This window comes from Chelon labrosus, assembly GCF_963514085.1.
Source record: "Chelon labrosus genome assembly, chromosome: 15".
NCBI lineage: Eukaryota > Metazoa > Chordata > Actinopteri > Mugiliformes > Mugilidae > Chelon > Chelon labrosus.
In genome coordinates this window covers 16,777,829-16,796,179 of record NC_140348.1, presented here as the reverse complement: position 1 = coordinate 16,796,179, position 18,351 = coordinate 16,777,829, and the positions used below count along the sequence as shown (strand labels likewise).

General features: G+C 40.8%; 1 protein-coding gene across 1 annotated transcript; it reads right to left on the bottom strand.

Annotated features, from left to right (window-relative positions):
• Positions 1 to 639: 639 nt before the first annotated feature.
• hcrtr2 (hypocretin (orexin) receptor 2) lies at positions 640 to 17,793 on the bottom strand (the record flags this gene model as incomplete). The annotated part of the gene is made up of 7 exons (XM_084562366.1): positions 17,304 to 17,793; positions 5,296 to 5,474; positions 2,619 to 2,862; positions 1,779 to 1,894; positions 1,453 to 1,673; positions 1,146 to 1,267; positions 640 to 809 (listed from the first exon to the last, which is right to left on the bottom strand). Exons 1-7 carry the CDS (start codon positions 17,512 to 17,514, stop codon positions 640 to 642), a joined length of 1,263 nt encoding a protein of 420 aa, XP_084418492.1. The 5' UTR covers positions 17,515 to 17,793.
• Positions 17,794 to 18,351: the final 558 nt, after the last annotated feature.

The window sequence follows — 18,351 nt, the reverse complement described above, 5'->3', positions numbered from 1 at the left end:
AGGCAGGGGTACACTCTGGACAGGTCGCCAGTCCATCGCAGGGCCACACACAGAGACAAACAACCATTCACACTCACATGCACACCTACGGCCAATTTAGAATCACCAATCAACCTAATGAGCATGTCTTTGGATGGTGGGAGGAAGCCGGAGTACCCGGAGAGAACCCACGCAGACACAGGGAGAACATGCAAACTCCACACAGAAAGGCCAACCGGCCCATGGATTCTACGCCTGATCACTTTCTGCCAATCATGATAGAATTAATCACAACTGGTATCAGTGATTGTGGATACTGAAGCAAAAATAAAAGTATACAGTAAAATTCTTTGCAATCCAATTAAAGTCAAGTCATGGATAACACATGAACACCCAAATGGTGTCTTTACCATAAACAGAGACTTTCTTTTAATTACAAGTGATTGTAAAAGACACGAGAAAGTCTTCAGAAAAATGTTGTCTGTTTTCTTCAGCGCATGGCTTCCTTATTGTCTTTGCAACCACACATAAAAACAGGGATTCTTTTCTATCCAAAAGTCTGTTTTTTAAGTCAGGTTTGTACATTTCTTGCACGTCTGCATCAATAATGCCCTTAGAAGATGGAGTTGGCTGTAAGAACTCCCCACCAGGATGCTGAGGCTACACCATGTGATCCGATATGCCTGACACGTTGTCCATGTTGTTAACTTGAGTGGACAGGGACTTCCGGCTGTCCGTGCTGGTTCTGGTCCTTGTCCTCTGTGTCCGGTTTTGCCGGCAGCAGCAGCAGTGGCAAGAAAAGGCTGATCTGAACTCCTCGCGGAACTTTCCTGAGAAAAACAAATCAAAAAAGAAATCAAACTTTGTGCACGTGAAACTTTTTTTTTATTCATGTCACATTTTTATGAGCAATTATTGTTTAGAAGGTTTTATTGATTGTTTCATTAAATAATGTTTCAGAACACAGTGGCAGCTGAGAGGTCAAAATGAAGGCCACGAAGATGAATGGCATGAACGGTTTGTAATAAATCTAACCTTGTCTTCGAACGGTATTTGTGCAATCAGACAAGGAATTCAAAGCAGTGAGTTGCAGTGTCGTTGCTCATCTGTTCACTAGAGGGCAGTAATATGGTAGGTCTTGGTTGAAGAAGAGGCAGATTGCTCACCGCTTAGGAAATTGTAGATGATAGGATTTGCTGCACTGTTGGCATATATGAGCCAATGGGAGAAAGTGAACCATGCATACACCGTCTCTCTGTCGTTTGTCTTCTTGAAAGTTCCAAAGACCCTGGAGGTGAATTATAATCCATTAATCAATAAAGGAACTGTTCAATTCTTTAAACATGCTGCACCTTGACAGCAATATATGGAAACCATTTACATTTACATCCATGCTGCTGTGTGCCAAATACAAAACTGGCAAGGTTAAAAATGCAATGTATGAGCTCCTGGAAGCAGCAGGGAGGTTATTACCTTTTCATGACATTGAGCACGCTAATTGGCAGGTAGCACAAGGCAAAAACAAAGAGAACCACCATCAGCATGCGGGCTGTCTTGCGTCGAGCTCTGATTTGTTTGATCTCAGCGCAAACTGTGCTCGTCCTAACCCTCACGGGCTCCCCGAGCCCTGCGTTCGGAGCCGAGCACTGGATGGACCGCCACTTCCTCTGCAGCACCGAAGTGCTTCCAGGAATCTGTTGATTCAGCGTGTGCACACATCAGACACCGCCCGCAGGCCAAAGCGAAGATCGGGTCATTGTGACATTTGCCAATGAGCATGTAATTGCCGCGATACACACCTGTTGACACCACAGCTTGTGACAAATCTGAATATACGCCAGGACCATGAGACATAACGGAGCGAAGTATGTGACGATGAAGAAACAGATGTGATACACCTTCGGGTAGATCTCAGCTGAAGGAAGAACACAGGATAACGGTTTACAATACAGCAGTAGCAACACTACGGTGCCAAATAATTGTATATGGTTGTCTCCTGAATTACTTATTAGTAGATATGATGAGTCTGAGAACAAACTGGACAATACTGTGTAAATGAATCACAGGCTAATGATTCATGAATGCAGTGTCTCCTCGTCTGTCCTCTTGTAACCTCTAATTACCTAGTATTTAGTGCCTGACTTTGATTTATTCCTCACTTGTTCCTCGGCAACTAATGATAATTTTGTGTATTATTAAAAAAACAAAACAAAACAAAAAAAACATAAATTAGTGCTGCTATGTTTGTGAGCCTTTTCAATTCTTGCACATTTGCAATTACAGAACACTAAATGAACTAAGCAGTAATAGCTTGTCCAATTACTTCAGTGCTATGAAGGTGTGGGGAAGAAATGCTTTCTCTCCCTGTAAGGTCTTCCTCCTTTCATGACTTTTATCGCAGCGGCACTTCGACGGGCCTCGGAGCACCATTTACATGAATATACATCCATGCTGCTCTATTATTCCTTACGAATCCTGCCATTGATGTTCTCATAATGTTAAATACCAAGTGAAATGAGACATTACATTTGAGCATACTGTATATATAGAATGGGTGACTCATTCAAACAAACAAAACAAATCATAAACTGCAGGCAACTTGTGCTCACAGTTTAAGAGAGAGAACGGTGAACACTGACCTCCCCAGTGTTCATCACACACTGTGAACAGACGGGTCTTGTTCGTAAGTTCGGGCAGAAGGCTGCTGCACTCCATTACAATAGCTTGAGGGATCATGATGATGCATGACACAAGCCAGATTACAACAATACTCTTGCGAGCCCTCTTGGCAGTACTCTTGAACATCAGTGGGTGGCAGATGGCATACCAGCGGTCTTGGGCAATGCAACTCAGGGTGAGGACTGATACAGAAACAGAGATGGTCTGTGACCAAAAAAAAAAAAAAAAAAGAGACAAAATTAGTCAGCGAATTGGTATTTTCAGAAAGAAGAAACTGTAGCTTCTTATATTATTCAGTTGCAACTGGGACACACAAGACATTATTTCAAGAAGCAAAGAGAGATATCGTGGAATGACACAACAGAGAAAAGGCATTCATTATTAAAAATGTCTGGATTTGACCAATGCCGCTGCAAAGACAGTGACGGTGCATGTAGGAAATCCCTTTTTCTTTTTGATTTCTAGGGTGAATTGGAATCTTGATGCTCCAGCGTGTAATGGCTGCACCGACCTGAGTCTCTGTGGAGGTCAAGCACATACTGGGGTGTAGCAGATAATGCCTTAATGATAATCAGAAGTGATTTGCTTCAACTCTTAGATAAGTCTTAGATAAGAGAGTCTCGGGGCAGATTAGCAGGGGTTGGTTCGTCTGACAGGGCTGGGGGGGATCAACAACAACCCTCTGCACATTCTTCCTCATCTCCTTGATTGAGTGCAGTCTATTCACACCACTATAGGCTACACACCTGCCTTGCTCTGCAGGACTTTTTGGAGGATGTCCAGCCAAACAAGGTGGTGAAGTGAGCTTTTAATTATGTTGATGTATAGGAAACAACCTATGTCGCGGACGTTCTTATTCAATCTCAGCATGTTACAGATGGCTGGAATCGTAATGAGCCCATTCAGTCCACAGCAGCTGCACCAATTTCACGTGGAAGTTTAAAACCTGTGAGTTGTGTGTGTGTGTGTCGGGGGGGGGGCGGGTCATTTCCTGTGGGAAATAAAAGCTCATCTCCATCACTTTGAAATGTTTAGCTTAAGGATGACAGAGGCACACTAAATCACCTTTGCTGACTCATTTAAGAGGTCTAAAACGGTCTAAAAGGGAGCATTGCATTGTCGGCAGAAAGGGGCAAATCCCAACATAATTGTCCTCTCCCTGACAGAAAACCAATAGCGCTTGGAAGGATAGTTGTGCTTGATTGGGTAGCCTTGAGATGGATCCAGTGTGGGCAGGTGGGATGATATATTCAACAAATCCCATGATAAGACTGAAACCAACAATTAATTGATCCTATTGAGAACAACAGTCTCTGTAGCCACACATGGTAGATTCATCTTTGCTGCCTACTTCAATCAGACTCACCATTGGTTTCGTCACTATGAACGTGGGGACTGTATTATTATCCAACAACAGAGAGCCACAGAGGATTGGTTTTGAAGTTGTTGTTTTTTTTACTTGATTTAATTATTTATTAATCAAAGAAATATGATATCTGGTGCTCGGTGCAGTTTCTGTACATTTTCTCTTCAGTGGTGGAGAAAAGATGCAGAAGGTGAAGGTGCAACAGACAAAAGTGTGAAGCAGGGGAATGAGGTACACCACTTACACTACAGCTTCAATGACCTTTAACAAAAAGTGCATGTGCTGAACTATACCTTCCTTGTTCCACTGCACTCGAAACAACCATGTTTCACATTTCAACAGCTACATTGGCCAAAAGACCAAAAAAATAAAATAAATGAAATGTCACATTTCCGCAACACTGCTCACTATAAAACACAACGCCCTCATCGTATTGTACCTGCATGCATATATGCGGAGAGACTGTGGAGGAGTTTCTGTTCCTGTCATAAGCTGCAGTTTCAAAAACTGCATTAATGAGTTGTGGTCGCTTTTGCTGCATCCTGTCATTAATCAATTCAAGGTAATACAGAAACTTCAACACCTAAAAACCTACCAACAGGTCACGTAAAATGCATTATCAAATGGGGATAGGATCATCCTCAGCTCATAAAAACCACAGGAGGTGGCCCTTGAAAATACTACATGCTACTATACTGATATGACGGGCAAGATGCGGAACCCACACTCTTTCTGGTTTGGAGTAAAGTGAGTCATTGCAGTCCTCGATCTTCACAGCTGCATTAATTCAGAGCATGCAGCTCAAGTCATACACTGACTGGTGGAGCTATTCACATGATATATACAATAGGTGTGTGCCTGGAATATATGAGGATTTGTTTGAGTCTATGACATACGTGTGTAGGACAGTGTGGGATTTCAGTCCACTCTGTGGATTCGGATCAGTGCGGACAGAAAAACAATATAGAGTGAGGGATTTTCTTTTGACGGATGTGCTTGTATACTGATGAAACTGGAGAATTTAGTTAAATAAAAAATGCATGTGACTGGCCCAAGGCGTTATATATAGGCGTTATATATTAAAGTCAAAGATCTAGCAAAAGGCACATCCCAAGGGCTATAAAAATGTTTTATTTTATTTTTTTACTTTTATGAATGAAAAGAAAGAACAGTGTAGATTGTGAAAATAATATAAAATTTTCAAAGATCTTTTACACAAGCACTGACCTAGCTGGGGTCGAGATTTCTAATATTCTGTCTCATGTCTTTACCTGCAGATAAGGGACGATTTTGCAAAGAGTGTTTCCAAAGAACCACGTCTCCGTGATGTCCACCACAAGACTGGCAGGCAGGCAGATGATGGTGACCAACACGTCAGCGAGGGAGAGATTGACTATGAAGTAGTTGGTCACGGTGCGCATGTGGCGGTTTTTCCACACTGCAAAACAAACTGAGAGTGGCACACAATCAAAGACGGCGCGGAGACTTGATGGAGGCAAATATTTATCGCGTCAGTGCGTTTCATTTTCTTGAAGTCATGCTGTTAGTCACAGAGTTTGAATTAAAATGTAATTGCCTTTCTGTTTAAACCCCCCTTTTCCAGTTGGCAATGCAAAAAAAAACATACAGTCCTTCCATAGATGGAAAAAAGAAAATATAAATTTATGTTTATGAAAGCATTTTGACTTATTGGCGGTATCTTATGTCACAATGAAATACATGTATGCTTGATTAGTACATCATTTATTCTCATAGAAAACATTAAGTTCTGTGTGTAACTGGGAAACACTTTGTGCTTTTGGAAGTAATTCACTCTCCCACGCGATGAAAACAATAATGACATACAGGATTTGGAAAGTGGGTGGGGAAAGTGTTGAATCTGAAAAATATGTATGCTGTTGAAAAGCTGCCGAAACACATTTTTAACAATAAAGGACACGATTGCATTAAGCAATAAAACAGAGAGCATTGTGAAAATTAAAGTTTTAATCAAATTCTTTTTTTTTTCTTCTTTTTTTTAACTTCTACAATAATTCTAGCTGAAACTTCTTCAAGTAACAAGTAAAAGTTTTGATCCTAACCTTTTTACTTGCTCTCAGTTGTGTACAAAATGTCTGGACAGGTCTCATTTCTCATATATATGCCCAACATGCAAAGTGCTCCCACTTTCATGTTCGCCCTCCGTCTTGCATGCCCTGCTGTGATTCATGTTCTCTTGTGTTTCTGACCAAGAAAAATTCTTTTAGCTGCCGTCGCCGTAGAGAATTGCTATTCCCTATATGAGCTCCTGGGTGAACACAGCTGTGATTCAGGTGGCTGCAGGTCTGAGAAGCACAGAGTGGAAAATGACCTCACAGCCAGAGACCAGTATGATTCTCAGGTGTTCCGCTGTGTAAGAGAGGCGGGGGAGGACGCTTCTGTCCATCACTTCAGCTGCATAAGGAACACAAATGAGCTAGGACATTATGGCCACTTGAATGATGTCGATTGCCTTGTGACAAACTGTATAATCTGTGACGTTAGACGAGTCCGCTATCATGATGGACATGGGAGGAATCGGCTGGATGGCTTTGGCAAAACCAGTTAGCTGATTAGGAGCTCCTCCAAAACAATATGGTGTGTGGGGTTGAGGAGGCAAAAACAATAAAGCAGTGACAGGCTGTTGGCAGATGTTCTGGGAAAACGTCCAGTCAGAGGCAGCTCCAACTCAAAAATTACAGGATATGAAGGATCTCTTACTAACGTCTTGGTGCCAGGCGCCTCTGGATAGCTTCAGAGTGGCCGAACATTGTCCGCTTTAAGATTTTGACAGGTCACAGCGGGGAAAGCACCATCGCAGATGTTCCGGGCAACATTTGAAGAAACAAATGGACGTCGGCCTCAACCAGTTTTATTTATTAAGCTTGTGCTTTTCCCACTATGACACCAAAATGTTTGAGAGGCTCATAATTTTTGCACGTCAATCAGACTGATCTCAAAGCATGTGGGTCAATTTGCAATGGGAGGCCAACACAGTGGGCTCTACTCTTCGTGGGATTTAGTGAGAAACTAAATGTGATCTGATTTCACCTTAGATCATGGAAAAAGGAAAAGTCTCAAGTGTGACTGAATCACGATTAGTCTTAAACGGAAGATACTGTCAGATTCGACTATATATAATTTCTAAGCATATCTGATCAAGGCGGCTCCACATATGAGGAGTTCCTCACCGAATCCGCTGTGAAAGCTGTGTCTCCCTTGAAGCTCCCTATGCTTCTACATCAAACAAAGCGCTATAGGCACGATCAAAAAAGTCAAGTCCAACCAGACTCGTCTAATCTCTCAAAACGGCGCACAAGAAGTGACACACTCCGATACGTTCAGTCTGTGGAGAACAAGCGGATCTGCGCTCATCCAAGCAAATGCAGTACACTCTGTGGCACAAGAAAAGACCATGAAACGACTGTTGTATTATGTACGGTACAATGAAAAGCATTCTTGAAATAAGCCTCCACGAAAATAATTACCTGCTTTGACAAGAAAAGAATAACATCATCTAGTTGTCAATTCGCAACCTATTGTGATCAGTCAAAATGTAATGCATCAGCCCTCAAAGTTAGCGAGCTAACATGTTTAGCACTGTGCAGGGACAATGAAACTGATAGTTGCACAGTTAGATGTGCTCTGTGAGGACGTGCTCATAGAATCAACAGGTATTCTGCTTGGAACAAAAACTAGCAAATAAGAACTAAGCAAATAAGGAGGCGGTGGAGGCAGCTGCAGAGGACAATAACTTTAACATGACGGCTGCAATGTCAAGTTCACCTGCAGGTGTATGAGTGGGCATATCCAGATAGCTGGTTATTGAGCCAGTGATTGTGAATCACAGAGGAACTGCCTGTTTTAATTTGAAAAGATTCGGGTCGCTGTGTCTCCCTGTTAGGTTTGGTTCCCTTGTGTTTCTACCCGGTGTGATTGTTTGTTGCACTGTGTTTTACCGTGTCTCGTTTCAGATTAGTTACGTGTGCATATAGAGCCCTGTCACTCCCCTCGTGTTTTAATTCTTCATTTTCTGGTTTCTGGTTTTTATTTTGGATTACCTTTTCTCTGACTTCTTTTGTTGGACTGAATTTGCATCGGGCTCTCTGTGTCGTATTATGTCTTATTGTTGAACTCAGGACTTCTCGTGCTTTCCTTTAGAGTGCTTTTTGTTCACCTAATGAGTTCTATTAAACTGACTTTCATTATTTGCCTCATCCCCTGTGTGCGTTCAGCGTTTGGGTCCTTCCACTTTTTTGTGAACTGTAATTATTACACCCCTTCAAATGTTCAGACGAACTTAACTCACCCGCCAAGGAGAAGGTCAGTGATATGTGTGTATGTTTGTGTGTGTTGGCTCTAAGCATGAATATAGGTACAGTAAACTGACATGTGTCTCTGGCCTTCTTTAAAGGGAAACTATTGTTTTTTTACAACCTGGACCTTATTTCTGGCATAAAATACGATCATTTACTCACCCATATAACTTTTGTGTAATTTGTAGTCCTTTGGACGATATTTAGGTCTGCGTATATCCATATAGTGGTAGTGACTGGGGCACCGAAACGCAGCCTCTAAATAACGCATTATCTGCCGTTAAACTCGTTCATTTCAACAATATTTAGTTATCGTACGCTAGTGGTACTCCCCGCTAAGTCCAGAGTTACCTGTTATCATCATGGTGATGTCTTCTGACCTGGATGATGGTTAGTCCACAACCTCAGGATTGAAAAAATATTCAGCCATGTTGCAAAACTCCGGACTCAATGGGGAATAGCACTAGTGTACTATAACAAAATATTGGTGAAATTAATGAGTTTCGCAGCAGATAATGCGTTATTTAGAGGCTGCATTTCGGTGCCCCAGTCACTTCCACTATATGGATATACGCAGATCTAAATATCTCCCGAAGGAATACAAATTACACAAAAGTTATATCGGTGAGTAAACGATCATATTTTATGCCAGAAATAAGGTCCAGGTCGTAAAACACAGTAGTTCCCCTTTAATACTCAAGTCAAAACAGGGAGTAAATAATCTTTGATTTCATTTATAAAACTTAATTTGTCAAAATACTATTTAGTCTGGACTACAGCTGTTGTCGTTTTTTCCCTTTGGTGTTGCTGCTAAATGAAAACCCTGACAAAGCCGGAGGACACGAAGCCTGATCCAGATCCAAAGCACATCAAATGCTTGCTTGTTTTATTCAGTGAATGGCGTGTTGGATTAGTTAACGTTACACAAGCTGCTGGACAGACTGCACAGTTTGTTTCTTCAGTTTAGACAGTGGCAGTTTGTTTAAAGCATAATAATAAAAAAGATTGTAGTGCAGCTCCTTTTCCACAACAAATTCAACAATTATCTTCAACACTTTTGGATTGTAGCCTTGTGTTCCCGTTCTGATCAACATGTCACAAGTGATTTCCAACCACTGCTTTTTCTGCTTCCAAAAAACAAATGTTTTTCCTCCTCTGTCCCCTCCATAACAGTCGGTGATGGATGAGTTGATTTATCCTCAAGGACTCCGATTTGTTCTGGCTGTTTTTGAACCCCTTCAATCAGATCCTCTTCAATGTTGAGTCCTGTCCCAGAGTCCTAGTTCCAATTATTTCAAACATCTGAGTAAAATACAAACTCAAAAGCCATTTCATTTTGGATCCAGACCAAGCAGAGTGGATCGAGTGCACGTCACAAAAAAGCTTCGGAAGGGCCAAACAAAGAAGAAAAAAAAAAAGAGTCAGGCACATCTTCATGTGTCAAATGAAACTTTGTGATATGGAAAAAAAAACTAAAACTGTTTCAGAGATAACTTGGAAATAAAAAAAAATAAATCTTTTACTTTTATCTGCAGCAGTGGAGAGAATTTGTTAAATGCATTCTTTAAATCCAGCAATGAAATTTCCCCTTTACAGTATATCTTTCTCCTCATCATTATACAAGTCACAGATCAAAGGCTCTGTGCTCTGACAAATGATGTTTCTCCAGTATTACCCAAAATCAGTCTAACAAAGCACGTTGATTCAGATTAATTTATGAATAATTTCTCATTACATACAATTTCAGTCGGACATATTGGGCTCGCCACATATTTTCTGCCAGTAATGCTTTGTTAGGGTTTCTCATTCAATCAAAAAACTCCCTATATATATCCGATTTCACTAAGGAATTACATGTTTGTCCGTCTTTAATGTTGTGTCTTCAGATTTAGGAACAACTCAAAAAACATGAAAAAAGGCCTCTACATTCTCAAACTGATCAAGTATCTGTAGGTTGCACTGGAACAAGCCTGATCCACAGAGGCACCTCCCCTCAACCCATAGGACCCAAAGGCCCCCACTAACACCACAGGACACCCTCAGAAGACCCATGTCCATTCTCTGATGAGTCACAACTGTTTTGGAGGCACAAGGGAGACCTTCACAATATTAGGATGGAGATAATGTTGTGTCTGATCGGTGTACAAGGAGGTCGTCAGGGTTCAGCTGTTATTTGTGTGGTTGCTCAAACTCATGTTGCGGTAGCAACACGCTAAGCAATGCATCCTCCCCAGATGCCTAAACCACTTGCCTCTTTCAACTGGAAGTTGCAGTGGCTCTCCTCAAAGCTCCCTCCGGATATCGACGCTCCTCACACAGACTTGCCCAAGGCACAGCCGTCCTGCAGAGGAAACTCATTTCGGCCACTTACATCGCTGACGGCATTCTGTCAGTTTTTGCCCACAAGTCTATAAACCATGGATGATGTTTGGGATGGAGATTACAGCTCAGCTGAGCTACTGCTGACGCTACAAGTCCAAATCAAACGAAAAATTTTGTAAACATGTGTTAATTTGGCATCACAAATGTAAAATTACAGTGGACGAAACTAAATCCTCTGATTGCATTCTTTTTATTATTTTTTTTAGTAATAGCTGCAATCACACTGGTAATGACTTTGGCTGATGACTGACCTCCTAATTTATGATTTACGATCATTTGTAATTCTCTTGAATTTTCCACTCTGCTTAGGATACATCTTATATTCATACTTCGCGCTGGAGTACTCACAAGTAACATAAACGACTATCATCATTTCATAATTTTCTGCCTCAGTGCTCTGCTGGTCCTTATAACAGTAATTTTCTCAACGCACTGTATACCCATTAAGATGTTCTATAATTATTACTTTGAAGGCTGGCTCTCTGTCACTCTTGCATGCATCATATCCCACCTACAGTATATGTATCGTGTAATCATCCTTATATGCTACCTTCATGATATTATGCTTCATCCTGATGAGTGCATGAATTTCTCTTCTGAGGCTTTCCTTGCCATTTGCGTCATGGTGATTTTGCTGGGGGTTAAAGGCTTTCAAGTTCTGTACAACATCTTAAGATAGTTTTGACACTGTTTAAAGAAAACTGAAATGAAACTGTGCATATTAAGAAGTAAGTGTGATGGGAAATATCACAATATTTGGTCATGTTTGACTTATCCAAGAGCCTTCCCCACAAAGCAGGATCATTGGGTTGACTAGCTAACGAGGGCCCGGTTGGGGGCTTGTTAGAATCACTAAGGCAAGCTTTGAAACTGATGCTACAAACCAGACTTCATCAGGCTTCCAGAGACTTATCAAAGAAAAAGGATATGAGAAAGACACCATATCAAACGAGCCGTCGCTTGAGCTTTTCAAGTTTAAGTTTTGTAAATGTTAAATTGCTGTGGAACTATAATATTTATTATAATCTTGCGCTTATTATCTGTTGCTTTTAATATTAAATTTATGTTCTCCGCAGTCTGTCGGTTATTTTAGTATTCTGCTTTTGTGTTCAAATTATTTCCTGTATCATTATGCTAGGCTTATTTCTCCTTTGGAAACCACAGACCCAAGTATTTGCACCCCTCAGAGTTTTCTACATTTCTTCAAAGATGACTCAAAACATCAGCGGACTTTCATAGACAGTAGACAAAAAGAAACAGAAATATTATGCTTTTGAGTTTGTTTATTCAAAAAAATTGCATCACTTGTACATGTCTGTGAAGTGCAAAAGTAAGTGCACCCTTGTTTTCTGTATCTAGTGTGACCCCCTTGTGCAGCAATAACAGCAACTAAACTTCTGATCAGTCGTCTAGAGCAGCTGGGAGGAATTTTAGCCCATTCCTCAGAACATAACCACTTCAGTTCTGAGAAGTTGCAGGGTTTCCACACATGAAGTGCTTGCTTCAGGTCCTCCAACAATATTTCTATTGAATTAAGGTCAAGACTTGGACTTGGCCCTTCCAAAACATTCTGTTCCCCTTGAACAATTGTGCTTGAGGTCATTGTCTTCCTGCATGAACCAGTTTTTCTTAAGATTCAGCTCAGGGAAGGATGTCTTAACATTTTCTGTTAGAATTGGCTTTCAGAATTCAGGGCTCATTGTGCGATGACGGCACACCGTTTCGTCTCCAAACATGACGCCTCTCTAATACTGAGACAAATAACTCTGCTTTGGTTTCATCCACCCGTTAAACATTTTCCCATTCGTTTTTTGGCTTGTCCACATGATGTTTAGCAAACTGCAGACGGGCAGAAATGCTCTTTTTGGAGAGCATGCTTTGTCTTTGCCACTCCACCGTGTTGTTCAGTGTTCTCCTAATGGTGAAATAATGAACATTAACTTTAGACAATGTGAGAGAGACCTTCAGTCGTTTAGAAGTTACCCCGGGGTCCTTTGTGACCTCTCAGACTATTATGCGTGTTATTTTTGTATCAATCATTGTTGGTCGACCACTCCTGTGGAGGGTAACAGTTGTCTGACTGTGTATTTGTGGATTCAAAACTCTTTAGGGATATTTCTGTAAACCCTTTCCGACCCGATGATCAACAACAACTATTTTTCTGAGGTCCTCAGAAAGCTCTTTTGTCTATGCCGTCATACACTTCAACAAACATGCGTTGTGAAGAACAGACTGTGACAAATGATTGGAAACACCTCTAAACAGATGGACTACGTTCGATGTAATTGGTGCATTGTCAAAAACTCCACCTGTTAGATTTGGTGAAGCCAGACAACCAAGCGAGCGCATAATGGTCCAAATCACTATAGACCATATAAAATTGCACAAATTGTGATTCAGGACACAGAATTTTGTGTGGGTATTATAGTAACCAAAGTTACCTAAGTGAGAATGTAAAGGACTGCATCAATTTGGGGAAAAACATTGGACAAACTGGACTGCATTCTAATGAACTGCAGGACTTTTCCTTGGCTTGTAATAATAAATCAATCTTCTGGTTGGTGGTTGGCCCATGTATGTATTAACAAGAAGAAGAAAGAGATGCACAGACCGTAATGGCCTGTCTGCGCAGAAGATCTCACTACATCGTGGTTCCCCATCGTCCAGCTTTGGACACATTGTCCTTGCCCTCATTATTTCTGTCCTGAAGAAGCTCTGACCAACTAAAAATAATGATCGTAGACTTACAGTATGTCAATGACACCTCTGTACTAGACGCATCTCAGTTTGCTTACAGGGGCAGATAATGCTGTTGACACCACCGCCCGTTTTACTGTGAAGTACTATGAAGACCTCAGGGCCTATTGTTGATTTTTGCTCTCATGCTCTCATATATATATATATATATATATATATATATACCCTTTCAGAAGCGTCATTAAGTAAATGCTGTCAGCTCACCAGCCATTTTCACATAACATATGAACCATTCAATCAAGTCTACTCCTTTGTGTTCACCTGGATAAAACCTTTAGCTTTAAGGTCCATGTCGTATATATATATATGTCTTCTCATTTGCAGCAGAGATTTTACTTCCTATGCAGACTCAGAGCGTATGGCATGGACCAGAGGACTGTGTTTTTTTATTTTACTAGTGTGTATTAGACAGCATGGGTGGGTCAGGTATGGGATGTCATGATATAGAAGTCTCACTGTGCAGATAAAAGCTAAGCTTGACGGTCTGGCACAGCATGATATGAAGGCTTATGGTATATGAATGAAGACTAGTCCCTCCACGTACTATACCGCCTACTGTCTGGTATGCAATGAGAATATCTTCCAACACATCTCATGTTCCACGTGAACTCTCTGTCCCTCTGAATGCATGTGGTGGTGTTCTTAACACTCCTTATCTCCGGATGTATGAACACGGGGGTATTGCCCAGTATGTGTACCGTGTGGTTTTGATTTGATAGAGAAGGGGACAGCTTTAAGAACAGAAAAATCACCTGTAAAATAAATACACCAAGGGCTGACGAAAAGAAAAAGCAGCGATTAAAACAACTTCTAATACTTAGGGCAGTTTTATATTACAGTCGATAAAATGCAGAAAACTGTTCTCTATTCCTTAATGTAGATTTTTTCTCTATTTGCCTTTTTCCTTTTTTACCATTTACAGAAAAATAATGGTCAGGATTATCAGTTGTGCAGATGGGTGTTAATTATTTACTTATGCTGTTTGATTAGTGGGGTCAGTCAGAGAGTTCATCCAAGTAATGAACTAAATCACAGCCTTGCAGACAATCAGCACCTTCATCAACTAAGATCCCTAATTATTACTCACAAAGCTGTGGGCTATAGGTGGCCAGCACAGATATGTACGCCTTCCTCAGAGATCTATTTGATCTTCTCTTATTGTGCTCATGATAAAACGAATATGGATACATAGGCAAGGTTCTGCTGTTGCTGATAGACACACGGCAAAAAGCAATAGGTCTTCAACCTGTAGCAAAATGCAATTCTAGTGGAATAATTTAAGCATAAAAATAAATACATCACCAGATACCTACACTGCCACGCTAAGACGGCAAAGCTGATATATCTGTAGGGGTTACTGATATCCTGCCGGTGCCTCTAAGCCAAGACATTGCATGGGCAGTGGGGCATATGCTCCTGCTGACGTTTGATTGACAACCTCTGGTCTGGTGTCCCCCCTCTAGAATCTTAACATATACTGTATTTAGTTGGGGAAATATCTGTCTTAGCTGCTAAATAATCCACTACATTCATCTGGTAGATTGACTGAATGCCTTTAGTGCTGGGCATGTAGTGTGCAATTATTATTACTGGAGCTATTCCCTGAAAACTGCTGTCTGCTGTGGCTGGAGGAGACGCTAAAGAGGGAGAAGTGAGTCAACCAAAACACAGACACAGGCGTTCCATGTACTGCTACTATCAAAATTCTAGTTATTTAAGCATTAGGGAGAAAACCAATGCGAAACATTAAAACTTCTCATCTAAAGTCAAAGCAATCATGCATTTTCTTCAATAAATATTGATTTAACACATTACAATGTGTCATTGCTTGACATCCATCTCAGTAGAGAAAGAGGCCACAGCAAGACCACCCATGCACCATCGACTTCAGGTGAATATGTACTTTCAGGTCTTACTAAATAACCTGAGATCCGTACAAACAATACAATCATCAAAAAATCAGTATACACATAAAGTTGCACAATAAAATGTACTTATTTTACTATAAGGCAACGCTGAAGTCTATAATATAGTAAGCTTATACTAATATAAGCTTTATAATGGTTTAACCATAGCCTGTGGATATAGAAAGCGACCCTCTGATTTCAATTTTTAATTATTTCCACTGTGATTCTCTTCTAGTGACAGCTCTGCCGTTTACAGCTTGTAAACCTGATGGAAATTTATGTCAGAGACCCAGTGGCACAGAGAAAAAAAAGCTAAGTTAATTTCCAAAGCCATGTATTTTGCTGTTGGATTTTTCTCCTGCATTTCCTCATCTAAAAGGCCCTGGCAACAGGCAATGAAAATCTGTCAGCTCTGGCTTTGAAACTAATGGGCTGCCTGATAAAATGTTGAGACTCCATCAACATGTTGCTCAAATAAGTGCAAATCTTGTTGCAAGTCGGAAAAAAAAACAACGTTACAAAGTTGGCCTTCTGGACAACTTCTGCATAGTTCATGAAGTGATTACTGAGGCAGTGACAGAATCAACCATCAGATTCTTGGCGAGTAAAAACACTATTATTAGACACACAGTTTTCAGGTTTGGAACTCTGCAAGATTTGAAATGGAGGGTAATCGATGGTGTCTGATTGCTGCAATCATAACTTGCCCATGCTCATGTTATTTTGTATCTATCCGTTCGTTATACGGTGGGACCGACTGGCTACTTATCTACAAAGTCTTGTCTTCCAATTTTAAAAACTGGCCGACACGCTCATGCTGAGGATTTGGAGCTGGATAAAGATGAAAAGAGGGTTAATGATGTCCAGTTACTCTTTGCAATTATGTCTTTCTCACTGAAATATTTGTGTTTCTTCTGCTGCTGCTCTCCATTAACAAAGAGAAATTCCCTAAAAGTATGTAAAATCATTAAATATTAACTCACTTTTTGTATATTTTTTAGACTGAACTATTCAAAGCAAACCATGTTGGATTCTGAGAGGGCCATTTTCATATTAAATGAGTAATTCTTGCTTTAAATGTCAGTAAATGTCACATTGACGAGTATTGTATAGAGTGGCAACTGCATTTTGATTGAATAGTATAACAACACCCTTTCCTATAAGCAGGATTACTGCTTGCGTTCCACCTTATAAACTGCAGAGCAATTCTGCAGTGCATAGCTGCAAAGAGATAGCCTAATAAAAGGAGTCATGCACTCTATGCCAGCCACATGCTGTTGAAAATGGTTGAAAAAAATGGCTCTTCGAGAGTCACAGTTTAAATACATCAAACAGCAAATGGGAAATGAGCAAGGCTGAAGACTCCACACTGGAACAGCTGCTTAATAAGAAACGGGCAATACATGGCCACCCGTATCAACAGCAACGAACCAGCACAATAAGGGAAAATAATGGAGAAAGAAAAAGAAATCTGAGATATGACAAAAATGCCAGTATTGTGACTTTCAGCCAATTACTCTTTACAAATTGTTCACAAAATAAAGCTTATTTTTTCTGTACTGACACCAAAGTGCGTATTATTTCTACATTATGTACAATCTGCGTGTCTCCATTCCTGATTACTTGGAGCTCCTTTGCGCTCCGAGTGACGCGCTCAGTGACTTATCCTCCTTGATCCTTCTCCATCAGCTGAGCCACCGCTGCGATCAATGAACATCAAAGAAAAACTGCACTACTTTAGACTTTTCGCATTAATGTGGTCTCTTTTTCTGTTCCTTGTGGCAATGTGTCCATTTAAATTCTCAAAAAGTTGACCAAAGTCTGCTTTATAAATATATATATATATTTTTTTGCGTTACGCATGAATGGGGGCATAAACATATTAAAGATGCAACTTACCAAGCGAGTTTCCAATGAGTGAAACAAAGAACACAATAATGTAAGCCACAATGAGCACCCACTCATACTGCTTTGGGTGTAAATACTCTCTCCAGATGTATCTGAGAAGTTCGTCGTCTTCATCCACGGTGGAGTGTAAATGTAACTCCGTGCTGTTGACCACAGGAGATAAACAGTCCTCACAGTCCGAATTTCCAGTGATCCCAGACATCCTTGGAGGAGTTTGTGTGACTGCTGAACGGCGATTGTTAAACGTGCGTCCACAGTGTCCGCGGGTTGTTGAGCTGACTAACCAAAAACGCGGCACTGTGGTGCGAAGATAACGCGCTCCGCAGACCTCGTCAGTGTGACGCGGCTTTCCCCTCCGTCTCCATGCACGACCATTGCAGGGTCAAACATCTACAACACAGAGGATTGCAGCTAGAAAAAAAGATCTACATATCCACCCCCTCCTTCAAGAAAGGGAAGAAAGGGAGAAATGAGATGGGGATAATCGTGAGTGAAGCTCTGGTGTTATTGGCAAAGGCTTCCCTGCTTGTGTGTGTCAGTTATCCACCTGCTGCTTGTAAATAAAGGTTATGACTCCTTTTCTTATACTGGAATTATGATACAATATCATATATTTGTTTTAGCCACTACTATCCACGATATTCCATGTTCCTTTATGGGTTGTCAGTTTTGGTTTGGTTCAAGCTATTTTATTTTATTTTATTAGACCTCAATACTTGTGCAGTGCAATGCATGGCCGACAAGTTCTTGTGAATGAATGGAGTGAGCTGAGTGAGCTGCAGCAGCTTTATCTGTTTTGAATTCAGTACACAACTCCAGTACAAGCCTCTAAAGGAGGAATGGATGCACAAATAGACGAGGACGACGAGATAAAATAAATCTGACTCCAAATGGGAGAAAGGCAAAAAGTGGTGAGGAGACTTGCAAGCTGGTGCCAATTTATGGGAGGAATTTACACTCAACTCCTTCTGATTTTGTTCCTTTTGTCATTTAGAGTAATTATTCCTACCACTCACAAGCTGAAGAAAGTCCTGTGGTG